The sequence below is a fragment of the Oryctolagus cuniculus genome, chromosome 1, assembly GCF_051225735.1.
Source record: "Oryctolagus cuniculus isolate XC-2025 breed Fujian yellow rabbit chromosome 1, ASM5122573v1, whole genome shotgun sequence".
NCBI classification, from domain to species: Eukaryota; Metazoa; Chordata; class Mammalia; order Lagomorpha; family Leporidae; genus Oryctolagus; species Oryctolagus cuniculus.
The window spans coordinates 229,411,372-229,437,358 of NC_142867.1; the positions used below are offsets into that span (position 1 = coordinate 229,411,372).

Genomic DNA, 25,987 nt, shown 5'->3' on the forward strand with positions numbered 1-25,987 from the left:
TAGTGACTATGTTCCAAGACCATGCCTCACTCCACAGTGGATGTGTGAAATGTGGTACTGAACTCTGTGTGCAACACTGATAACTGAATGCTCTTATTGGCTCATGGGCAGGTAGTAAGTAGAGCATGGATGTGCCATACCAAGGGATGATTGACATTCCAAGTGGGACTGAGCAGAATAGCTCAAGATTTCATCACACTGCTTAGAATGCTGTGCAGTTTAGGATTTATGGATTGTTTACTTCTGGAATTTTCCATTTATTAGTTTCACACCTCAAGTAACGAAATATGGAAAGCAAAACCATAAATAAGGAAGGACTAACTACTGTAGTTAATTTTTTTAAAGTTATTCAGATAGTATATTTTTAAAATTATTATTTTGCATTGGAGACTTTCAGAAACTCACAGCAGCTGATGATAAAACTGCTCAGGTAGAAGACTTTCTGCAGTTCCTGTATGGTGCCATGGCCCAGGATGTCATATGGCAAAACGCAAGTGAAGAGCAGCTGCAGGATGCTCAGCTGGCCATCGAACGGAGTGTGATGAACCGGATTTTCAAGCTGGCTTTCTACCCTAATCAGGACGGAGACATACTTCGTGACCAGTGAGTGCTTCTACATTGAGTGCCTGTTGTCGCACTGTGAGGGATGTGTCAGATAGCCTCATATTCAGCAAGCTATCCCTGTGATTTAGGGCCTGAAAGTAAAAGGAAATGCACATTACCACTTTTCACCCACCAGATATATGATCGGAAGGCATAGTAGTACCCATTGTCAGGGATGTGGGCAGTCAGGCTGGAAGAAGTGTGTATGGGTGTGGCCATTTTGGATTGCACTGCCTAGGGTGTTCTTCCCTGCCCTCTTTCTGTGTTTAACTCTTACTATCATTCAGATCTTTTTTTTTCCTTTAAAGAAATACCTAAGTTAATCAAGGGTGTTTTTGTTGTTGTTATTTTAAAAAGATTTATTTATTTGAAAGGCAGAGGTACAGAGGGAGAGGAAGAGACAGATCTTCCATCCACTTGTTCAGTCACAGAACGGCTGCAGTAGCCACGGCTGGGCCAGGCCTGAGCCAGGAGCTTCATTCCTGTCTGCCACATGGGTGCAGGGGCCCAAGCACTTGGGCCATCTTCTACTGCTTTCCCAGGCACAATAGCGAGAAGCTGGATCAGAAATAGAGAAGCTGGGTCAGAAATAGAGAAGCTGGGTCTCAAACTGGCACCCACTACACCACAACTCCAGCCCTTAGCCTTTCAGTTCTTGACTCGAGCCTCATTTTCTTGGGAAACCTTTCCTCACTAGATCCTGGTATGGCTGTCTCAGGCCTGGGCACCTTTGTTTTTGTTTGTTTGTTTGTTTTTAAAGATGTATTTATTTATTTTGAAAGGCAGAGTTACAGAGAGGCAGAGGCAGAGAGAGAGGTCTTCCATCCATAGGTTCACTCCCCAGATATCTGCAACGGCCGGAGCTGTGCCGATCCGAAGCCAGGAGTTGCTTTTGGGCCTCCTATGTGGGTACAAGGGCCCAAGGACTTGGGCCATCTTCTGCTGCTTTCCCAGCCCATATGGGATGCTGGCACTGCAGGTGGCAGCTTTACCCGCTATGCCACAGTGCTGGCCCCAGGCGCCTTTGTTGTTGAAAAATAATTTGCCATTTTTTTCAGTCTTGGTAAAACTCAGCCCAGCACAACTGACGGTTTTTTGAGGTGGCAGGTTGTCCTGTGCATTGTAGGGCGTCTAGTGGCGTCCTTGGTCTCTCACACTAGATGCTAGTAGCAGCCACCAGTGTGATGGCCAGACACTGTCTGCAGACATCACAAACCTCTCCTCGATCTTCAACACTGCTTTTTTTTTTTGTTTTTTAAGATTTATTTATTTATTTGAAAGAGTTACACAGAGAGAGGAGAGGCAGAGAGAAAGAGGTCTTTCATCCAATGGTTCACTCCCCAGTTGGCCGCAATGGCTGGAGCTGCACTGATCCGAAGCCAGGAGCCAGGTGCTTCTTCCAGGTCTTCCACATGGGTGCAGGGGCCCAAGGACTTGGGCTGTCTTCTACTGCTTTCCCAGGCCACAGCAGAGAGCTGGATCAGAAATAGAGCAGCTGGGTCTCGAACTGGCACCCATATGGAACGCCAGCACTTCAGGCCAGGGTGTTAACCTGCTGCACCACAGCGTCAGCCCCCATCACTGTTTTGTGTGAATGTTTGATGAATGCTACCTTCTCCACTAGAGTGTCCCCTCTGTGAGAGCAGGAAATAGTGCTTATATTCACTATACCACAGTGCTTAGCACAGGGCCTGGCTTCTAGTGTGTGTTCATTACATATTTAATAGAAATGAGCATTAACCTGAGTATCATTAAACATCTAGAATGGTGACATCAGCTCTTTTAAGGCAGGGAAACCATAGAGGATTTGACATTTTTATTTTCCTCTTTCTTGAGCATCGTGACCTATTTTGCCCTAAGCATGTTGAAACTGTCACTGATGGTTTCCTGTGCCTGGTGACTCTCAGGGTTCTGTGTAATAGGATCTCAGGTGGGCTGTGAGTGGTTTATGTAAGATTTTCCTATAGAGAGATTTTTAAGACACTGCCTATGTATATTTGGAGAACTCATTTTTCTAGGACATGGGTTAGCATCAGTCCAACCTGCGTCCCTTGAGTGTTCATAGTCTCAGGAGCTGTTAGCTCAGCCACATGTCTGTACATAATACGCCCTGCTGTTCTCTGCAGAACACCAGGTTTTAGCTTCTGACATGGGACAGGAATGGGAACATTCAAATTGTACTTAATGCAGAGAGGAACTGCAAAGCAGATTCTTTTTACCCACTCCTCCATAGCATTTCTACAAGTTTTACAGAATGTGAAAGTGGACACCGTGTCCTGGAAGGAACGCTAGAAGCCAGGAAGCTCAGTTTAGCTCCTGCAAGTCACCCTGTGGAGTCTTAGGCAAATCCGTTACTGTTTGAAGCTTCATCATCTTCATATACAGAATGAGGGGTTGAGCAGGTGACTGGGGCCATTTTCTACCTAACATTCGTGGTCTTTGTTTCTAGCTACACTCTACTTCTCCCTTTTTTCCATCTGCCTTTTCCTCTACTTTATTTAGTGGTGTATCCAAGCAGCTCCTGGGCTCAGGGTTCCTCTCCTGTGTGTCTTGAAATGCACTCTTAGTCCAGGAAAGGAGGACTTCCTCCTTGTCTCTGCGTCTCCTCAGCTCACTCCCTCAGCATTTCTAAGCAGAGCCTTTTTTGACAAGAAAGAAACTTATAGCTCAACCGTAATTGTAATCCGTGTGTAGAAATAAGATTAAAATGTCCTAAACATTTTGGAAAATATTTTATGATTTGGATAGCTTATTTTCTGAAATGTGTGTTTATGTATATATTTTTGTGGATTTTCAGGGTTCTTCATGAACATATCCAGAGATTGTCTAAAGTAGTGACTGCCAATCATAGAGCTCTTCAGATACCAGAGGTAATGCAGGTTTCTGTGGTGTGTGTGATAGTAACCAACCGCTGTGTGATAGACCACTGCATAGTACCACTTTTTCAAGGAGCTGGAATATGATAAAATATAATTCAGTCTAACCTTCAAGTTTCCAAAGGTGATTCTGGGAGACATTCTCTGGCATGAAAAGGGGCCTGAGAGCCTGCAGGGAAGAACCCTTCCCTGAAGCCCCTCAGGGCCAGGTAGAGCCTCATCCCAGCCCTGATGTCCCGGGCCAAGGTGGCCATCGGTGCTTGTGTAGTCAGGTCATGCTGGAGGAAGGGCTGGTGTCCTGCAAAGAGTGTGAGAACTGCTGTTCCAGGACAGGGCTTGGATTTCAGCTCAGATTCTCTCTAGTTGTTGAAACCAGTGGTTTTGTGTGTGTGTGTGTGTGTGTGTATGGTTTTTTTTTTTTTTTTAAGATTTATTTATTTATTTGAAAGAGTTACACAGAGAGAGAAGGAGAGGCAGAGAGAGAAGTCTTCCATTCACTGGTTCACTCCCCAGTTGGAGCTGCGCAATCTGATGCTAGGAGCCAGGAGCTTCTTTCTGGGTCTCCCACACAGGTGCAGGGGCCCAAGGACTTGGGCCATCTTCTACTGCCCTCCCAGGCCATAGCAGAGAGCTTGATCAGAAGTGGAGCAGGGACCGGCGCTGTGGCGCAGCGGGTTAAAGCCCTGGCCTGAAGCGCTGGCATCCCATGTGGGCGCCGGTTCGAGTCCCGGCTGCTCCTCTTCCGATCCTGTTCTCTGCTATGGCCTGGGAAAGCAGTAGAAGATGGCCCAGGTCCTTGGGCCCCTGCACCCACGTGGGAAACTCGGAGGAAGCTCCTGGCTTCAGATCAGCAAATCTCCGGCCATTGCGGCCATCTGAGGAGTGAACCAGCAGATGGAAGACCTCTCTCTCTTTCTCTACCTCTCTCTGTAACTCTGTCTTTCAAATAAATAAAATAAATCTGAAAAAAAAAAAAAAAGTGGAACAGCCGAGACTCAAAGTGGCACCCATTTGGGATGCTGGCAGTGTAGGCAGCAGCTTAACCTGCTACACCACACTGCTGGCCCCAGAAGCCAGTGTTTTTACCTATTACATCTCTCATCTCTTACAAAATAAGAAAACAAGAAAATTTCAGGTATTTTAAGTTTTTAAATGAAAAGCTCTACTAATAAACATTAACTTGCATAAAATTCTTAACAGTCTGTTTCTGGAATCTGTTATTTGTAGAAGTACTGCAACAATGGTGCATATGATTTTTAAAAAATGATTAGGAGCAAGTGTTTGGTGCAGCAGTTAAGTGCAGCTGGGAACCCCTGTGTCCCATGTTATGGTGCCGTGGGTTTGAGTCCTAGCTCTGCTTCCTGCTAATGCGCGCGCGCCCTGGCAGGTAGCAGGTGACTCACGTACTTGATTCCCTGACCCAGATGGGAGACCTGGATTGAGGTCCTGGCTTCTGGCTTATGTCTGGCCCAACCCTGAGTGTTGTGGGTATTTGTGGCTTTACCCCCTATGCCACAGCACCAGCCCCCCATCCCTAATTTTACAATTATCCTCTTTAGTAACTTTTTTGTGCTTTTGGAATCAGCTACTACATATAGAGAAGTTCCTCTTTAGCTATTTAATGAAGATAATTGTTTGAAATGTTATGCATTCTGGGTTCTGTGTTATATATGCCCTTTCTGTATTAATGGATGTATGGGTTGCTGTATTTTAAAATGAGGAGCAAATTATTTAAAAGTTAAAAGCTTCAATCTTGGATGGAAGGGGAAAGAACCCACTTTGCCCTCTACTTCCTGACCTGAAGGCTCAGTGCTGAGCCTTCAGTGCCCAGGGTTGCCGCTTGATTCAGGGTCTGTCTGTTGTCCTAACCTAGGTTTACCTTCGGGAGGCGCCCTGGCCATCTGCACAGTCAGAAATCAGGACGATAAGTGCGTACAAAACGCCCCGGGACAAGGTGCAGTGCATCCTGCGAATGTGCTCCACGATCATGAACCTCCTGAGCCTGGCCAACGAGGACTCTGTCCCTGGAGCTGACGACTTCGTCCCCGTGCTGGTGTTTGTGTTGATAAAGGTGGGCCGCGTCCTGCGTGCAGTCAGAGCTTGTCTGTCCCGCTGAGCAGGGGGCAGGGTGCAGCTCGGCGTGACGTTACACACTTTGGCTCTTCTCCAGGGTTCAAGCTCTGTGTAACCCAGAAGGAAAGTATCAAATGTTGGAACTTGATCTGTCCACAAGTTAGGGTGGAAGCCACTAGATGAATGAACACTCGGGCTTCTAAAGCAGTGCCTGAGGTTCATGCTTGGAGCTCAGTGTGTAATGATTGAGTGGATGGATGAGGGCAGGCTCTTAAACATTTCTTCTTTCACATGAAGTTCTTTGTAGTGCTTGGCATATGGACCACCAAATTTACCAATCATTTCTCCTCTTTTAGCCTTTTATCTTGCAGTAAATTATTTTAAGAAGTACTGACATCTCTTGTCCTTTGACTTTAAAATTACGGTTTTATTATTTAAATGATTTATTTCAGATATTTTGTGGGTTATCATGCAGTGTGGGTGCACATATCCACTACGTGACTGAATCACTCAGGGATTCCCGTCAGCTCAGCCATCTGTTGGTGTCTAAAGTGTGTCTGACGTAGTCCTGTGTTTAATTCCTAATATTTCGGCCGGCGCTGCAGCTCACTAGGCTAATCCTTCGCCTTGCGGCGCTGGCACACCGGGTTCTAGTCCCGGTCAGGGCGCCGGATTCTGTCCCGGTTGCCCCTCTTCCAGGCCAGCTCTCTGCTGTGGCCCGGGAAGGCAGTGGAGGATGGCCCAAGTGCTTGGGCCCTGCACCCCATGGGAGACCAGGATAAGTACCTGGCTCCTGCCATCGGATCAGTGCGGTGCGCCGCCATCCAGCCGTTGGAGGGTGAACCAACGGCAAAGGAAGACCTTTCTCTCTGTCTCTCTTTCTCACTGTCCACTCTGCCTGTCAAAAAAAAAAAAAATTCCTAATATTTGCAGTAATTGCAACCTGAACACTTAGCTTGCAGATGCAGCTCCTCCAGGCAGGTTTTGTGCTGCCTCCTCTCATGATCTCTCTGGTCCCTCTGCAGAGCCAGTTGAAGCTGGTTTTAAGGAAAAGGCCTTTTAACTTGTTAACAACCAGTGTCCGTTCTCTTCATATGAAAAAGGTGACAAGTGAGAAGTTCTGTGTTACCTCCTACAACAGAGGGAGTATTATCTGTTAATCTTTCTTCTTTCTTAGCTGACTCTACCTGAACTTGCCAGATAGAACTCAGTTTGCGTACAGTATTTATTTCTTTGTCTACCATTCTGGAATCCTGGGATGTCAGACCACTGGAGTTCGTTTGTTCTCCTGTGAGACCAGTGCAAGTTGCAGCATAGGAAGTTCTAGAAAGTACAGTGAAGTTGGTACCTGGGTTGCATTTCCTGTATATGGTTGTTACAGTATGTAGGAGTTACAGATACTTCCAAAAATTGCATTTTGGATTATTTTCAAGAGGGCTGGTATCTCTTTCTGAGACACTTAAATAATTTTGCAGAGCTCTACCTCCAAGGAATTGACTCCTTTTCTTTTTCATTTCTCTAGGCAAATCCACCCTGTTTGCTGTCTACTGTACAGTATATCAGTAGCTTTTATGCCAGCTGTCTGTCTGGGGAGGAGTCCTACTGGTGGATGCAGTTCACAGCAGCAGTGGAATTCATAAAAACCATCGATGACCGGAAGTGACCAAGACTAAGGCCCACCAAAGAGGCAGACTGTCAGTTGGGCAAATAGATCTCTAAGAGAATGAGCCAGCTGCTCTGAAGGCTGAAGATTGTTTTTGTATAGTACTGTACAGCATTCAGACATTTTAAAATAGATCTTTACTAAACAGATGAATGAGCTAACAAGCAGGTTCTCTTTTCTTTGGGCTCTTTTCCTTTCTGGGTTACATATTTTCTTTCCTTGTCCCCACGTAGAAAATACTACTGCAAAAAGGGACCACTTTTTTGGGTATTTTGAAATATTTTTAAAAAACAAAATCTCATAGAAAATTCCTAGACTTCCATTCATGGATACCTGTTCTTTCCTTATATTTTAAAAAAGAACAATACACCTCTTTTAAGATGCTGTCTTACCTGATTTGCATCTAATGGAAGCAGAGTACCAGCCGCACCGAGGATTGTAGTAGTGGTGCATTAGTGGCATTATCTATAAATACACTCACCTAAATGGAGAAGCTAAGAAAGAAATGTAAATATAATATATATTTATATTCGATGTGCCAAGGACATCTCAGATACTAATAAACAAGGAATATTGCTGATGGTAGGTTGTGACATACTGTCTTGTGAAATGGTTTCCTTGACAAAATTTAAGCTGAGCTTAAAAGCAAGAAACAGAAATACACAGAAGTATTTATTAACATGGACTAGTTTATTGAACTTTGTAGGTGTGGAACTGGATCCATACACAGGGCTGCCTTTGATGAGGAGTGTAAAAGTCGCAGAGTAAGTCACTTGGACATGTCTCACCCTGGAAGTGTCTGGACTCTCCAATGGGCATGCGTTACGTAAGGACAATAGACACCTAATGTGTTATGGTGGCACTTCTCATCTGAAATACTAACCATACTGTAGAAACCCCAGACAGAGCTCCTTACAAACCTTTAATTGTAATATATTTTTGATGATTATTCACATTGAATGCACAGACCAGGAATTCAGTGAATGTCATTTTTTTTAAACTAATTTGTATTGTCTACTCTAGTGATACAAGTTTACTAGTGATGAACTATTTTAATCAACCACACTACTCTTATGGGGAAAAGTCTATTTTGGCAGGTTTCTGTGCCTTTATTTCCTTCTTCTGGAAAGAAGCCCGTGTTTCAGTAGTCTGATTTGTGTTGTGTATCGATTGTTATCAGGAGTGGGTTTTGGTGCCTGAGCCACTGGCCAGGGAGACACAGCAAAGCTTCAAGCACAAGTCATGTACATGGGCCACCCGGGCTGGCCTCACTCAGCTTCTCAGGCCCGGGGCTGCGTCCCTTGTTGTTGGCGGCATTTCCAGACTTTTCTAAGGGAGCCAGGGCACGCAGCCTTGAGTGGGTGAGTGCAGAGCCATTTGCCCCTTTCATAAAGATCTGTGTTTCCTAAGGCCTAAAGAAGCTGGGTTTGCTTTATGCCTCCACCTCTTCTCACTCATTTATTTAAAAATACCAAAAGTAATACGTTGTATGGGAGTGTGGGATGTGGTTTCTGTCTTATAGGAGAGATCAGACGTAAACCAGTACTACAGAATGTCCATTTGAATGTCAAGAGAGCCGTGCACAGGATCATACTGCCGTGTCAAACCTGTCCAGGTACTAGAAGTCAGATTCCATCATCAACACAAGACAGGCTGTGACATGGTACCTGAGACCTAGACGGGAGTCCATGTACTTCAGCCTTGATTCAGTAAATATTCAATCAACAGTAGACTCTGGGTAGCTGAAATGCACTGTTACGGGATTTAGCTCATAAATCAATGAGTGTTTTCCTCCACAAGGGTTGCTAAATATATTTCATGTTACCACTGTGGAAATAAATGCAGATTGGACATCGCAGCAGGACTGTTTTCTGTGGAAGAGAAGCTGTGGCTTTGGGGTCGGGAGCCAGCCTGGAACAGGAGAGCGGGCTCTCGAGTGCTTGAGCCAGTGGTGAGGGTAGAATTCGGCCCTGGTGGCACCTCCTGGCTCGCTGCTGGCAGATCAGGGCCCAGCTGCTGCAGGTGGCTGAGTGTCCCTCGGGCACCCTGGCTGAGGAAGCACCGCCTCAGCCTCACCATCGCTGCCTTCGGTGTGGCAGTGGTGGCGGTCAGACGGGGGTCTGGTTCGGTTCTGCCAGGGAAGAGGAATGGTTGTTCTTCAGTGTTCCCAGCCCTGGTCGTGTGTGAAAAGCACCTGTGGGACGCGGTGGCAGCCACCCGTTGTTACACAGCATTTACAAGGTTAATGGATGTTAAATCAGGAGAGAGTGGGTCAACTCACTGACGTCTTGTAGAATTAACTTCTCTAAGGGAAAAGAAAAATCAATTTGTATTTTGCTTTGATGTTCTACTTCTGGAAGTAATAGAAATAACAGAGAAGACGACCTTACAAATGTCTTTAGAAAAAACCAAACCAGTAAACACTGTTTCCTTTTCTGCATTAGATAAAATCTCAGCCACAGTGATTACTTTCTTCTGCTTTTCTTTATAAAACTTGCTTTTGAAAGCCTTTTATACAGATGGTTCAACTGCGGTAGTCAGGGGGTTGGGCTGTCTGAGGCATTGGCAGTAGATGTGATGCCGGTTTTCTCTCCTGTGTCTGTGACCTGGAAGCTGGGCAGAGTGGACTTTACAGACAAATGTCCCTGAGTTGCAGGAGAGAACAAAACCCAGGCCAAACAGCAAGACCTAGGAAGCTGGAGCTGACTACATGCCAGACCGCGATACCCTTTTCCTATTGTTTGCCACGCGAATTCCAGTTTGGGCCAAGAAAGGGTCAAGTTGGTGTTCCAAATGTTTGAGGCTTAAAACTGTCTTGGGTGTGATAAGAGCACGTGGGGACATGTGCTCGGAACCCCTGGTGGGTTGCATGGAAGTGATAGAGCGTCGTGGAGGTCACAGCCTCAGTGTGTGTGCCCTGGACGTGCCTCCTGCCTCTCCAGTCCCCGCTTTGTCTCATTAAAGAGAAGTCTGTTTCCCTCTTCTGATGACTGTATTTTGTGTGGAATTACTATAATTGGTGGGGTGGGGGGCAGGAATAATCTTGATGGGCAAAGAATTTTTACTCAGTGGATGAACTAAATCAATGATGAGATATTTGGAATAATTTGAATGCCCAGCTGCCGAGATCTTTGCCAGATTGATGCTTATTTATTATGCTTTAGAATGTACATTACCCAAGAAGTAGGGTGGCCAGGAATAGCTGTGTTACTCTTGAGAACCCCTGGAGAATTGAAGATAGAGTTTGCTTCCTTTAAGGTTGTGGCTGGGCTGTGGCGGCACTGCTACGTCCCCAGCTCCTGGGCTGCAGATGTGAAGTCCCAAGCCAGAGGAAGGCAGGGCCACACGCCTTAAGAATCCACCTCTGCTGGGCTGGTACTCTGTCTTGCCTGCCATGTTCTTCTTGTCTTTGCCTGTATGAAAAAGCTTTGTTCTGCCTCTCCTCTTGAAACCTCTAACACCTTTCTGTCAGCCTCAGTGAGCTGGCACAGCCTTGTCTGTGAGTAGGAAGCTATCCCGACCCCTAACATGATTACTAATGTGTAATAGCATCCAGCAAAACTGATTAAAGAGGGAGAGCAGTTTAATTCACTGGGTTTTATGTTTCCATCATCTATAATGTGTTCAGAAGCTTTTCTGAAAATGTGACTTCTTGAATGTTACTGATGTTCGTGAATTCCTGCTTGCCTTTTTACCTGAACAGCCTCGTGTTTGTTGAGTGTGGCCAGAGAAGGAACTAGAGTGACCCGAGAGTGAGGACCCAGGTGGTCTGGGAGTGACGACGGCTCCTGTTGTAATGCACTTTCTGACTGGCCCCTGAATATGGTAGCTGTTCGTCAGCCTTGGTTCTGAAAGCCAGAGTGTTGGATGTGGTCACAATATTCATGAAGCCTTCACACATCTCTTCAGCAGAGGGAAGTCACCGGTAACCAGGAGCCCCAGCTGGCAGGAAGCTGCCATCCCTGTACTGTGACAGTGGGTTTAGAAGGAAGCATTTAAAAACTGGCTTAAGACCCAGTTCTCATTCCTTCTTTTTTTTTTTTTTTTTTTTTTTTTTAAGATTTTATTTATTTATTTGACAGGTAAGTTACAGACAGTGAGAGAGAGAGAAACAGAGAGAAAGGTCTTCCTTCCGTTGGTTCACTCCCCAAATGGCCGCAATGGCTGGAGCTGTGCCGGTCTGAAATCAGGATTCCTCCTGGTTTTTCAGACGAGTGCAGGGGCCCAGGGACCTGGGCCACCCTTCACTGCTATCCCAGGCCATAGCAGAGAGCTGGACTGAAAGAGGAGCAGCTGGGACTAGAAACGGTGCCCATATGGGATGCCGGCACCGCAGGCGGAGGATTAACCTACTGTGTCACCACGCCGGCCCCTTCCTTCTGTATTAAAATGAATTCTGTGACTTGCTTTGAGCTGAAAATGGAATTCAGTGTTTCTTGCCAACTTGAGTTGCCTGTGTCTCTTGGACTCCTGCTATGATTATGCCCACCGGCCCTCCGTCCAGGACAGTGGCTCTGTAGCTTTTCCCGGAGGATGCTGAGCTGGGCATCCTGCTGCTGTCCCGGAGGAGATGAGTGGAGTTGGAAGCCAGGTCCAGAGTGCTCTTGGAGGCACATGTGTCCTCTCCCTAAAGATTAAAGTTTTTTTTTTTTTTTAATAAAGATTTTATTTATTTGAGAGGTAAGTTATAGACAGAGGGAGAGACAGAAAAAGGTCTTCCATTTGCTGGTTCACTCCCAAAATGGCCGTAATGGCCAGAGCTGGGCCGATCTTAACCCAGCAGCCAGGAGCTGCTTCTGGGTCTCCCGTGCGGGTGCAGGGCCCAAGCACTTGGGCCATCCTCCACTGCACTCCCTGGCCACAGCAGGGAGGTGGATCAGAAGTGGAGTATCCAGGACTTGAACCAGCGCCAATGTGGGATGCTGGCGCCACAGCCCCAACATTAGTCTTCAGTGAAGAGATTTTGCTTCAGTTATTTCACTGCAGAAGAATCCTTCTATCTGTTTACAACAGTAAAATGTAATCTGTAGACTTTTGAAAAATTGACCAAAGAACAATATATTGACTAAAAAAATCTGTGGATGTGGCAGTCCAGGAAGAATCTGTGCTAAGATGGAATCGCTGTCAGTTCCAACTTATTGGACCTGGTGTAGATGATGAACTTGAAAACTGGAAATCTTACTCCTTTTCCTTTTTATTTATTTATTTATTTATTTTGACAGGCAGAGTGGACAGTGAGAGAGAGGAGAGAGAGAGAGACAAGAGAGAAAGGTCTTCCTTTGCCGTTGGTTCACCCTCCAATGGCTGCCGTGGCCGGTGCGCTGCGGCCGGCGCACCGCGCTGATCCGAAGGCAGGAGCCAAGTGCTTCTCCTGGTCTCCCATGGGGTGCAGGGCCCAAGCACCTGGGCCATCCTCCACTGCACTCCCAGGCCACAGCAGAGAGCTGGCCTGGAAGAGGGGCAACCGGGACAGAATCCGGCGCCCCGACCAGGACTAGAACCCGGGGTGCCGGCGCCTCAGGCGGAGGATTAGCCTAGTGAGCCGCGGCGCCGGCCCAGAAACAGGAACTTCTATACATGGATTTCTCAGGTGACCCTTACTGCTGGGAGGTTGAGAATACCGGGAGAGCCCGTGTTTCCTAAGGTGTCAACCAGTGGCCCTCCTACCTATGTCGTCCTCCTGGAGGTGCTCATGAAACTGCAAATTCATGTCCCCCCCACCCCCATGCGGTCAATTTCTGGAGCAGATCCTGGAAAAATGCATTAGCTGGCTCCCCATCTTTAGCTCACTAAGATTTGCAACCCGTTATGAAAGTATCCAACTCTTTCTTTAGCATTTTTTGTCTTGATTTTATTTCTTTTTTTTTTTTTTTTGACAGGCAGAGTGGACAGTGAGAGAGAGACAGAGAGAGAAAGGTCTTCCTTTGCCGTTGGTTCACCCTCCAATGGCCGCCGCTGCAGCCGGCGCACCGCGCTGATCCGATGGCAGGAGCCAGGAGCCAGGTGCTTTTCCTGGTCTCCCATGGGGTGCAGGGCCCAAGCACCTGGGCCATCCTCCACTGCACTCCCTGGCCATAGCAGAGAGCTGGCCTGGAAGAGGGGCGACCGGGACAGAATCCGGTGCCCCAACCGGGACTAGAACCCGGTGTGCCGGCGCCGCAAGGTGGAGGATTAGCCTATTGAGCCACGGCGCCGGCCTGTCTTGATTTTATTTCAAAGAGGTTTTCTTGTTTTAAGATTTATTTATTTGAAAGGCAGAATTACAGAAAGAAAATCTTCCGTCTGCTGGTTCATTCTCCAGACGGCTGCAACAGCTGGGGCTGGGCCAGGCAGAAGCCAGGAGCTTCCTCTGGGTCTCCCTTGTGTTTGCAGGGCCCCAAGCACTTGGGCCTTCTTCTGCTTTCCCAGGTGCATTAGTAGGCAGCCGGGTTGCAAGTGGAGCATCCAGAACTTAAACTGGTACCTATATGGGATGTTGGGTTTCACGGGTAGCTTAACCGGCTGTGCCGCAGTGCCAGCCCCAAGGCAGAGACTTTACCTGCTGGCTCACTCTCCAGATGACTACAACAGCTAGGGCTGGGCCAGGCTGAAGCCAGGAGCCAGAACTCCAGCTGGGCCTTGTGGGTGGCTGGAACCCAAGTACGTGAGCCTTTACCTGCTGTTTCGCGAGGGTGTGCACTAGCCAGAAGCTGAGAAGTGGAGGAGCAGGCACTCCAGTGTGGGACTGGGTGGGCATCTTAGCTGCTGTGCCAAACACCCCTCCGAGGAAAGCGTTCAAGGTGCTTGGCTGCACAGCTCCTGGGGGCACGCATAGGAGCGGGTGGAGGCTCCTCCCACCCAGCCGGCCCACTTCCTCCTTGAAGGGTAACTATGCTCACCGCCTCCTGGCTCTGTAGCAGCCTTCTCTCCTTAACCTCCCCTCGCTAAGCTTCCGCCGGGCTCATGGTGGTGCTTGCTTCGTCTTCCTCCGTGGGAGCTTCAGGGCGACTCTTCAGGTTCCGTGCTTTGTGTCCATCATGGGTGTCCCAAGGCCTCTGACTTTTGCTCCTGCTCAGAGTTGAGAGACCCTCCCCCTCTGCTGCCTCTGCTCGCTGCAGGCAGCGTGTGGCCCCCGCTCCTGTGTTGGTTGTCTCTGTGGCTCACCTTCGTCTTGATGGCTGACAATGCTGTGTTCCTTTTCTGGATGGGCTGGTGACACGGAGAGGCTTCGTCGGCTTCTGCTTAGGACTAGCAAGTTTGAGTGAGCCAGGCAGTAGGGGCGGGGTGGGGGAGGTCCGGCCAGCACAGAGTCCTCCACAGCAAGGCTGGGCCACATCCAGGAGGCTGGCTCACTCCTGCCACTCACCACGGAAAAGCCCTGGCTGCAGGCCAGCTTCCGGTGCCTGCACAGTTCTAATCTGAGCTCTGCCTCGGACCAGACCTAAGGCAGGCGACGGCTTTGAAGGGCAGTTCCTGATGCGGGCTGTAGAGGGAGCTACAGAAAGTTCATAGGAATGTGTATGTGAAAAGCTACACGGGTTAACAGTTTTTGCACCAAGATAAACATCTTTTACTTCCATTTTCCCATGAACTTTTTTGGAACCACGCTCACACTGCCTTGGTTCCTAGCTTTTGTCATATCCATGCACCAAAGCCTGAACTAATCTCTGCATGCTAGACTTGACGTTGGGACGGGCACCGCGCGGTGACGCCACAGGGGCCGCCCCTGGAGCAGGCTCGGAAAGTGCAGACTCTTGCCACATCTGACCTGGCATACTGAGGGTGCCTGGTCCGGCGGGAGTCCTGGGAGGTGCCCCTTGCCTTGGACCCAGCAGCACTGGCTGTGACAGGTTAACCAGCTGTGCAGACAAATGGCCCACACATAGTTACAAGGGCACGAGTCAGGGCCGAGGTCATGACTGACAGCTGCAGTCACTCCGGAAGCTTGACGTGCTTCTCTTCGGCGAGGCTGCCCATCCCGGCGCCCACTCACACATCTGCCGCCGTGTCCTGGGTCACTCCAACTCCAGGAGGGGCCCTGAGGAAACCTCCCTTGGCCCTGGCATCTTTACCGCCCTTGGCTGCTTTCCACACCTTCCTCCTAGAGCCCCTTCTGCTAGGTGCCCTTAATTAATGGAGTCCAATTAGGCCCCTCTGAAAGGCTCTTTTCTGTTTGGTTTCCTGTTCTTGTCAGATGCAAGCCTCCCTTCTCCAGCGCCACTCAACCCCAGAAAAGTCACGTTGACCCCCCAAAGCTCCGCCCTCCGCCTGCCACCACGCCTTTGCTCTTCTTGCTGGTCACCGCCGGCCACTGCTGTGCCCTGTCCCTCCCCCACCAAGAGCCCCAGCCCTCTGCATGGCTGTGCCCTCCTCGGGGATGAGGTGTCTCCAAACCCTTGCAGATGGGAGTGGGTGAGGGGAGACGGCCTACCCTCACGACAAGGATTCCCCTACCTTTTCCTCCAAATGTGGCCCCTGTGGGGACAGGGACTGGGACTCCGCACCACCACCATCACCACCACTCTACACGTGTTCCGGGCTGGGAGCCCAAGCCCATGATCTCCCCCAGGTAGATGGGCCCTGGGTCCTTCCCTATAGCTCCTGGCACCCGGCTGTCCTCTGTGCCCAGGCCCGAGCAACAGAGGGGCAAAAGTCCCTGTAGGAGAGCTGCGTGCGTGGACCCCTGGGGAGGTCAGGCCGGGGGCCATGGGCATCGGGCCCAGGCCTGGCTCCTGCTTTGCCCCCCCCCCCCCTTGCCCATCTGGTCCAGCGTCAGGGTCTGCCACTGAACTGCTGGGCCACGTGGGGCTGAACAACAAGAAGATGGAGCCCAGGGCCAACCCGAGGGCAGAGGTCGTGCCACGCCTGTGGCCTCTCCTGTGCCTGCTCCCGCCCACTGAGCACGGGGCAGGCAGGGATGGAGAGGCTGCCAGGCGGGGCCTGATTGCAGCCCCCGCCCTCACTGGTGTTGAACCCACTCTGAATTTAGGTGGCAGCTAGAAAGTGGGGTCCTCTGGGGGGCAGGTGCTGGGGAAACCCCGGCACTTGACCCCTCCGCAGGGGCTTCCCCCAGAATCCGCAGTCCCTTGGGCTGCTGTCCTGGTTGACCAGTTTCCTCCCAGGCTCCTGGTTTGCTGTTCTTGGGTGACATCTTGTGGCCATTGGGTGAAACCGCTGCTGAGCCAACGCCGCCACCACCGTCAGCCTTCCTGGGAGGAGCCAGCCGATGGGTGGGCCGGGCAGCTGGGGTGGGGGGCAACCCCAGCCCCCTTCCCTGAGATCTGAATGGACCCCAGGGGTCCCTCACATCAGACAGGAGTATACCACCTTTGCCCACCCTGTGTGGTGGCAGGGAATCATTCAAGTTCGTGGAATTGAAAGATGTTTGTTTCAGTGCAAAAGGTTTTGGGACCTTGCATAATTTTTTCACAATACACATTTCTGTGAACCTTTTGAAGCCCCCTCGTACGTGGCACTTTTCTAGAGCAGGCCAAGGTCAAGGTTGCTGTTAACCTTGTAGGTAAGACAACAGCCCTGACACGGAGCCAAGGACTTGAGCCCAGTGCTGATGGGCTCCAGGCTCCAGGCTCCAGGACCGAGCTGGCCTTGGTGCTGAGAGCTGCAGGAGCCTTCCTGCCCGTGCTCAGGGGAGGCCAGGCTGAGGGTCACTACCACGCATGGTGCTCTACCCGCAGCCCCTCCCACCCGGGAGTGGGTGTCGTTAGCCCCATTTCACAGATGAGGACGCTGAGGCTCCAAAAGTGAAGAGGCTTCCAAAATAAACGGCATAGCCGGGATCCAAGTTCACACTAGAGGGTTCCCCAGTCTGCTTTCAGCTAGCAAGACCTTGGCTGTCCTTTCCGAAACCAGCCTCACGAGGACGGGGCCGGATCTCGGGAGCTGAGCAGTGGAAGCAGCTTTGCCAAGTGCATGGGATGGTTCCTCACTGTCCACAGCCTGGTGTATGCTGCTCCTCATGCCTGGCAGACCCTCGAGGGCAGGACTGGGTACCCACGGCATGTGTGGGGCCCTGGGAGACCCTCAGGGCAGGGCTGGGTACCCATGGCGTGTGTGGGGCCCTGGGAGACCCTCAGGGCAGGGCTGGATGTCCACAGCGTGGGTGGGGCCCTGGGAGACCCTCAGGGCAGGGCTGGGTGCCCATGGGTACATGGGGCCCTGGGAGACCCTCAGGGCAGGGCTGGATGCCCTTGCTGTGTGTGGGGCCCTGGGAGACCCTCAGGGCAGGACTGGGTGCCCACGGCATGTGTGGGGCCCTGGGAGACCCTCAGGGCAGGGCTGGATGTCCACAGCGTGGGTGGGGCCCTGGGAGACCCTCAGGGCAGGGCTGGATGTCCACAGTGTGGGTGGGGCCCTGGGAGACCCTTGAGGGCAGGACTGGGTGCCCATGGGTACATGGGGCCCTGGGAGACCCTCAGGGCAGGGCTGGATGCCCTTGCTGTGTGTGGGGCCCTGGGAGACCCTCAGGGCAGGACTGGGTGCCCTTGGTGTGCCTGGGGCCTTGGGAGACCCTCAGGGCAGGGCTGGATGCCCACGGCATGTGTGGGGCCCTGGGAGACCCTCGAGGGCAGGGCTGGGTGCCCACGGGTACATGGGGCCCTGGGAGACCCTCAGGGCAGGGCTGGGTGCCCTTGGTGTGGGTGGGGCCCAGCGTGGAGCTTGGCAACCTTGGGCATCAGCAGACCGGAGTGACTTGTATCTCTGGAGGAGGAGACTCACTTTGCCACACGTGGCTCAGGTCTACGACCAGGGTCATGGCCCCAGCAAGGACACTGGGAGTCGGGGTGGGGTCCTCCATGGAGCCCGAGAAAGTGGCAGGGCTGTGAAGGCAGAGGGACAGGTGAGAGAGCGCCTCCAGGTGACAGTGGCACGGCTCCCCCTCTCCGCACGCAGATGGAAGACGAATGCAAAGCCCTGTGCCGCGTGAGGGGCTGCCTGCAAGCCCCGGGTGAGCAGGGAAATGTTAGGGTTTGGAGCCTGAGCGGCAGCCCAAGCGCAAGAAAAATGGTCCAGGGCGCCCGGGAGCTTGGCAGGAGTTCGCAGACAAACTGGGGCAGCTCTGCACGCAGGAGAGGCGGCCCTGCCGGCCGGGGGAGCCCCAGGACCCAGCCTGGAGCCCCCGCAAGCTGTGTGGGTGACCACAGCCTCCCCTGCCCCTCCTGTCAGGCAGGGCTGACACGGACCCTGGGTCTCACCTTCCCACACCGGCGAAATCCGTTTTTCTCCATAGGACTGCGGCGGGGCCGCAGGCGCCCGTCACACAGGCACGGTGGACCAAGAAAGGTTTGCTGAGCGAATTAGCGATGTCGACAGGATTGCAGGGGGCGCGTTTAACTCACGTCAGGTGCTCCGTAAGCATCTGACAACGCATCGGCTAATTGCAAATCATGCCTATTTATCCATTAAACAGGGCCTGGGGGAAATTCAAAGAGGCAACACTGTCTCAACTTCATTCAATTTGCAGTCTGTGATTAAACAGAACGCAGCTGCCAGACTCCGGAAATACCACCCAAATTCCGCCTTTTCCCTGGCTCGGACCGACCGCCCCCCGGAGGGCCAGCCCTGTCCTCATGCCACAGCCGCACTCTTTTCAGACCTGCAGCTGCTTATGACTTTGGGCTAGGCCTTTCACCAGCCCATGCCTCGGTTTCCTCATCTGTGAAATGGGTTCATCTGACAGCGTGTCAGGACTCCGAGGGGAGTCAGGGAGATGCTGGGTGCTCAGGGGCTGTTCCAGAACCCTCTGTGCTCCTCCTCTGGCCTCGGGCACAGCTGGCTGTCACTAGGAAGAGGCCCCAGGGTCCCTGGACCGCCCAGGACCAGGAAGGGCTGCATTGGCTGCTGCCAGCTGGGGGCAGCATGGAGCTTCGTACCCAGCGCTGGATCCCACCAGACTGGGGTCTCCTCTTCTCTTTTCTTTTCTTTTCTTTTTTTTTTTTTTTTAAGATTAATTAATTTATTTTGAAAATCAGAGTTACACAGAGAGAAGAGGCAGAGAGAGAGAGTCTTCCATCTGATGGTTCACTCCCTAAGTGGCTGCAATGGCCCAAGCTGCGCCGATCCGAAGCCAGGAGCCAGGAGCTTCTTTCGGGTCTCCCATGTGGGTGCAGGGGCCCAAGGACTTGGGCCATCTTCTGCTGCTTTCCCAGGCCATAGCAGAGAGCTGGATCGGAAGTGGAGCAGCCGGGACTCAAACCAGTGCCCATATGGGATGCCAGCTCTTCAGGTCAGGGTATTAACCCGCTGTGCCACAGCACCGCCCCCCCCTTTTAAGATTTGTTTATTTGTTTGAAAGGCAGTTACAGAGAGGCAGAGAGAGAGAGAGAGAGGGAGAGAGGGAGAGAGGTCTTCCATCTGCTGGTTCACTTCCCAAATTGCCACAATGGCTGGAGCTGTGCCAATCCGAAGCCAGGAGCCAGGAGTTTCTTTCGGGTCTCCCACGTGAGTGCAGGGGCCCAAGGACTTGGGCCATCTTCTACTGTTTTCCCAGGACACAGCAGAGAGCTGGATTGGAAGAGAAGCAGCCGGGACTTGAACTGGCGCCCATATGGGATGGGCAAACATCCCCCGCTGTTTGCCCAGGCACATTAACAGGGAGCAGGTTTGGAAGTGAAGCAGCCAGGACTCGAACTGAAGCCCATATGGGATGCCGGGGTCACAGGTGGTGGCTTAGCCTGCTGCGTGGGCCACAACCTGGTCCCCTGGGTCTCCACTTGTCTGTGACCCTGGGAGACAGGCATCCCTTCTGGGATGGGGTGACCAACGGCCTTGGTTTGCCCAGGATGGAGAGGCGACAGGACAGTTGGTCACCCCTCCCTCGGTACTCCCGGAACCTCTCCTGACCCAACTCCCTAAAACAAACTAAAAATAGACCTGACTCTTCCCTCAATCCCTGAAGCCCTCTGGGAGGTGCAGGGTTCATTTATCCTCATCGCTAAGTGGTCAGGAGCAAGCAGCCAGCGCTGGTTCAGCTTCACGCTTCTCGCACAGCGCCCGCGTCTGAACCCCCAGCTGCTGACGTGGGGAGAGGGTCCCGTGGCCACAGCAGGAGCTCGGGGCTCTCGTGCCTTGTCCCTCCGGGGCCCCTGGCCCTCAGCTCAGCATGCAGTTCCGCCTTGGTCAGAGGCTCCGGTGGTGGGGCAGGGTCTCCAGCCGGGAAGTGTGTGTGTGGATCCCGGGGGGTGTGGACACGTTCAGCCCAGGTGCCTCCTTCCGTGCCCGCACGTGCCTGTGTGGCCGATGGAATCCAGCGAGATGACCCTCGAGGGCCACTTCAGCTCCGTTCCAATTAGCGCTTTTATTGTGGGGCTTGCATGTGGGGGAGCCTGCATCCTCTGAGCCGACTGGTCAGCGGCATTCACGGCCCTCCTGCTGGCGTTTCCCAAATGACCTTGAACGCAGACAGGCTGCCTTCCCTCTCTGCCAACCGAGGGGCTCTTCCTCGGCCCCCTCCCCCCGGAGGCCCCTCGGTGAAACACCCCATTTCCCAGGGCTCCCCGCGGGGGGCCTGATGGGTTTTGAGCCATGTTCCGTGCCCCCTACGGTTTCTAAAACATACAAATCATTCTGGCTGCACTTCTGTGTTTCATTACCAGGAATGCACATTTGAAAACAACAGAGGGTGAGGTTTAAAAGCAACATGCAATTTTTATTACATATATCTCCAAATCTGCCATTAGGCCCGTCCCCGCGGTGTTATTGACCTTGATTCTTTCTCATTTGCATCCTGCATTTTTCATCCTTTGGAATATGGTGTTTTGGGACTTCTCCATCATTAAGTGGATTTACAGCAATTTCCCTGTGTGTTTTCTCCAAGGGATTCTGTTATGAGATGCACATTAAATCTCCATTAATACCTCATTATCCGACTGATAAGATTACCATGATAATGAGGCAGAAATTCTAATTGTTTCACTTCTTATTGTGCCTGCCATTTAATCCTTTACTCTACCTGGAAGTTGGTCACGAGCGGGTGGGCGCCAGGCTACAAAGGCTTTTCCTATTGGAAGCGCGGAGGCTGGGATCGGTCTGATCGATGGTGGCCGCGATGGAAGGGGCGGGGGGACGGTGTGGCCGGGAATCCCCACTGGGCAAAATGATTGGGGGTGGGTGGGTGGGAGGCTGTGGGGGGCCCTGGCTGGATGTAGGGAGCTGCCTCAGTGAGTCTCATACATGCTCACACACATGCACACACGTGTTACACACATACACACACATCCTCACATATGCCCAGATACACACACACACGTAGGCTCAGATACACACATGCACAAGACACACACACGTGCTCACACACATGCACACACATATGCCCAGATACACACGTGCACACACAGCACATGCTCACCTACACAATGCACACACCTGCACACAGACGCACACATGCACGTGCTCACACACAGACACATGTGCTCACACACATGTACCCATATGCACACACATACGGGTACCTGCGTGTGCACACATGCACCCACTCCTGGGCACACAGGCAGCTCAGTCACTGGACCTCCTGCGTTACTTTCCCTTGGCCTGGACTCCCCCTTCCAGAACATTCCTAGCTCCGGCACACTCTGTGAACCTGCCTTCCAGATGGATGAGCTCCTGGGACAGTCTGAGGCACCGGGCCAGGAGGCCCTGGCGGGGGAGGGCGGGGCCGCTGCCTTGGGCGGAGCCTCTGCCGGGGCCTCCCCGCAGGCAGGGCGGCTCCGGCTCCCCAGGTGTCTCATCCGCCACAGCTCAGGTCCCTCCGTGTGCCGCGGGGCGGGCGCTGAGAACCGTCCTGTGGGGCGGGCTGTGCAGGAGACGCCCCTGCGGTGCTGCGTGGCCGCAGACGGCACGGGCCCTTCCTCGGCCTCCCTCTCACTTCTGCCGGCTCCCGGCCTGCGGGGCAGGGGCTTGGGGGCCGCCCGGGGGCTGGCAGCCTCACAACAGAGGCTCTGGGCCGGGAGAACAGCACGTCAGGGGCCCCGTCCCGCAGGGCTGCGGTGCCTGGGCCAGCCTGCAGGGTGGGGGCAGGCAGGGAGCGCCGGGGAGCAGGGCAGGCTCAAGGGTCTGGCAGGGCAGGCTGCTTTCCCAGTGGCCTTTGCGTTTGCTAGCAAGGACCACAGAAATTCCTTCACTGTCCTGCAGGCCGGAAGTGCGCAGCAGGGTGTCCCGGGCCAGGCTTCCTCTGAGAGCCCGGGTAGAGCCTGTGCCCGCCCCTCACGTTGCTGTTGGCTGTGCTGCAGTGCCTCACCCCCGACTCAGCACCCCCAACCCGCCCCCCCACCTTCTCCGGGTGTCTCCCCTCTTCCTATCAGGACCCCCTCACGTCCTCACCGTAGCTACTCTGCCCCTGCAAAGACCCTGCTCCCAAATGAGGCCGGCTTCCCTGGCACTGGCCCTCGGGATCGCGCCATAGCTGTTGGGGAGCTCCACACGCCTTCTGAGTAGCTCCTGCAGCTGAACAGAGACTGGGTGTGGGCGGGCGCTCAGAGGCTGCCGCTGGCCACACTGCAGTGAGGAGCCCGGGGCCCCTGCACCTGCGTGGGAGGCCTGGGAGAAACTCCTGGCTCCTGGCTTCTGCCCGGCCCATCGCCAGCCGATGCAGCCATTTGGGGAGTGAACCAGTAGGTGGAAGATCTCTCTTCTCTGTCTCTCCCTCTCTCGATATAACTGACTTTCAAATAAATAAATAGATTAAAAAAAAAAGAGAGTTTCCCATATATGGATGGCTATTCCGCATTTATCCATTCATCTGCCAGCTGTGTTGCTTCTACAGCTTTTCTGACACAAATGGCGCTGCCGTGAATGTGCTGCACAAACCCTTTTTTGTTTTTTGCCTGGCAGAGTTAGACAGTGAGAGAGAGACAGAGAGAAAGGTCTTCCTTCCGTTGGTTCACCCCACAAATGGCTGCTATGGCCAGCGCGCTGCGCCGATCCGAAGCCAGGAGGCAGGTGCTTCCTCCTGGTCTCCCATGGGGTGCAGGGCCCAAGCACTTGGGCCATCCTCCACTGTCCTCCCGGGCCACAGCAGAGAGCTGGCCTGCAAGAGGAGCAACCGGGATAGAACTGGCGCCCCGACCAGGACTAGAACCCGGGGTGCCAGCGCTGCAGGCGGTGGATTAGCCTAGTGAGCCGCGGCGCCAGCCGCACAAATCCCTTCTCAAGGCTCCGTTTGAGGTGCAGCTGGGCGTCGATGCCAGGGCCATACGGCACTGCTGTAGCTAGTATCTGAGGAGCCGCTCTGCCTTGATCCGCAGCAGTTATGCCTCTAGTGATACACAAGAGTCCGGCTTCTGTCCTCACCGGCACTCCTGATTTCCGGATTTTTCTTCTTTAAAAAAATAACCATCCTACTGGGCGTGAAATGCTGTCTCACTGTTGTTGCTGTTTTAAGATTTATCCGTTCTGTTTGAAAGGCAGAGTGAGAAAGAGAGAGAGAGTCTTCCAGCCGCTGGTTCACTCCCCAGATGGCCTCATCGGCTGCAGCTGGGCCAGGCAGAAGCCAGGAGCTTCTTCTGGGTCTCTTATGTGGGTGGCAGGAGCCCAGGGACTTGGGTCACCCTCCGTTGCCTTCTCAGGCACGTTAGCAGGGAGCTGGATCAGAAGTGGCGCAGCTGGGACTTGAACTCGTGCTCCCATATGGAATACGGTCGTGTCACAAGCAGCAGCTTAACCCGCTGTGCCACACCACCTGCCTCTCTCTTTGATTCACATTTCCCTGATGATTAGTGCTGTTGAACACCTTCTCATGTGCTTGTCTTCCATTTGTGTCTCTTTGCCCATTTTTAAAGTGGTTTATTTGGTCTTTGTTGTTGAGTTGTAGGAGTTCTTTAAATATTCTGGATATTCCCATATGGGCGCCAGTTCGTGTCCTGCTGCTCCACTTCCAATCCAGCCCTCCGCTGTGGCCTGGGAAAACGGTGGAAGATGGCCCAAGTCCTTGGGTCTCTGCACCCGCATGGGAGACCTGGAAAAGCTCCTGGCTCCTCACTCCTGGCTTCGGATCAGTGCAGCTCTGGCCGCTGCGGCCATCTGGGGAGTGAACCAGTGGATGGAAGACCTCCCTCTATCTGTCTCTGCCTCTCCTTCTCTCTGTGTAACTCTGGCTTTCAAGGAAATAAATAAATCTTTAAAAAATAAAAAATAAATATTCTGGATATTAACCGCTTACCAGAATATGATTACAAATGTCTCCCCCGATTTGATAGGTTAACTTTTCACTTAAAAATATTTCATTTTTTGGAAGGCAGAGGTGTGGGGGTAGGGGAAAGAGAGAGAATCAATCATTTATACGCTGGTTCATTTCGCAGATGGCTGAAATGGTCAAAGCTCGGCCAGGCAAAGCCAGGAGCCAGGAACTCCTGGGTCTCCCCCGTGAGTGCAGGGGCCCAAGCACTCAGGCCACTTCTGCTGCTTTCCCAGGCATAGCCGGGATCTGGTTTGGAAGTGGAGCAGCCAGGACACATAGAAGCACCCCTAGGAGATTCTGGTGTTGCAGACAACACTTTACCTACTATGCCACAATACCGGCCTGAGAGAGACAGAGAGGGAGAAGCTAGCTAGCTGCTGGTTCACTTCCCAAATACCAGCAAAGGTGAGAACTGGACCAGTCTGAGCCAGGAGCTAGGGCTTCCGCCCGTGTCCCCATGCAGGTGGCAGGGAACCAACAACCTGAGCTATCACCTGCTGCCCCCAGCACGCATGTTGGCAGGAAGCTGGCACCGGAAGTGTACCTGGGGCTGGTGCGTGCCACGGCAGTGCGGGATGTGGGTGTCCCGAGCAGCCCCTTACCCACGGCACTGGAGGCCCACTCCTTTTTGCTTTCTCAATAATTTTATTTGATACACAGGTGTTAATGTTGATAAAGTTTGGTTTTTCTATTTTATCTTTTGTTGCCTTCATTTTTTAAAAATAAAGATTTATTTACCTGAAAGGCAGAGTTACAGCGAGAGAGAGAGAGAGACAGACAGAGATCTTCCATCTGCTGGTTCACTGCCCACATGCTGCATTTCCCAGGCACATTAGCAGGGAGCTGGTTTGGAAGTGGAGCAGCCAGGACTGGAACCAAAACTCTTATGGGATGCTGGCGTGGACGTCAGAGTAGGGGCTTAACCCGCTGCACCGCAACACTTGCCGTGCCGTCGCTTTCTTAACGGTATCTTAACAAGCTCTTAACTTTAATGAAGTCTAATTTATCAGTTTTTCTTTTGTACTTTTCATATTGTATTTAAAAAAAGAAACCCTTGGGGCTGGCACTGTGGTATAGTAGGCTAAGCCTCAGCCTCTGGTGCCAGCATCCCATATGGGCACTGGTTCAAGTCCCAGCTGCTCCTCTTCTGATCCAGCTCTCTGCTGTGGCCTGGGAAAGCAGTAGAAGATGGTCCAAGTCCTTGGGCCCTTGCACCCATGTGGGAGACCTGGAGAAAGCTCCGGGCTCTTGGCTTTAGATTGTGGCCATTTTAGGGGTGAATCAGTAGATGAAAGATTTCTCGGCCGGCGCCGCGGCTCAATAGGCTAATCCTCCGCCTTGCGGCGCCAGCACACCGGGTTCTAGTCCCGGTCGGGGCACCGGATTCTGTCCCGGTTGCCCCTCTTCCAGGCCAGCTCTCTGCTGTGGCCTGGGAGTGCAGTGGAGGATGGCCCGAGTACTTGGGCCCTGCACCCTACGGGAGACCAGGATAAGTACCTGGCTCCTGCCTTCGGATCAGCGCAGTGCGCTGGCCGCGGCGGCCATTGGAGGGTGAACCAACAGCAAAGGAAGACCTTTCTCTCTGTCTCTCTCTCTGACACT

General features: G+C 52.3%; 1 protein-coding gene across 11 annotated transcripts in view; it reads left to right on the forward strand.

The window, feature by feature from the left end:
* Positions 1–10,202, forward strand: part of GAPVD1 (GTPase activating protein and VPS9 domains 1) — a 100,195-nt gene extending 89,993 nt beyond the window's left edge. For all 11 annotated transcript variants that reach the window (XR_016212124.1, XR_016212126.1, XR_016212129.1 and 8 more), the window contains 4 exons: positions 390–603; positions 3,401–3,473; positions 5,353–5,550; positions 7,075–10,202. Coding sequence is in view for 7 of the 11 variants with exons in the window: in XM_017350057.4 (XP_017205546.2) it covers positions 390–603; positions 3,401–3,473; positions 5,353–5,550; positions 7,075–7,215 (626 nt within the window). In the remaining 4 variants the exon portion in view is untranslated. The remainder of the gene's footprint in view (positions 1–389; positions 604–3,400; positions 3,474–5,352; positions 5,551–7,074) is intronic.
* Positions 10,203–25,987: the final 15,785 nt, after the last annotated feature.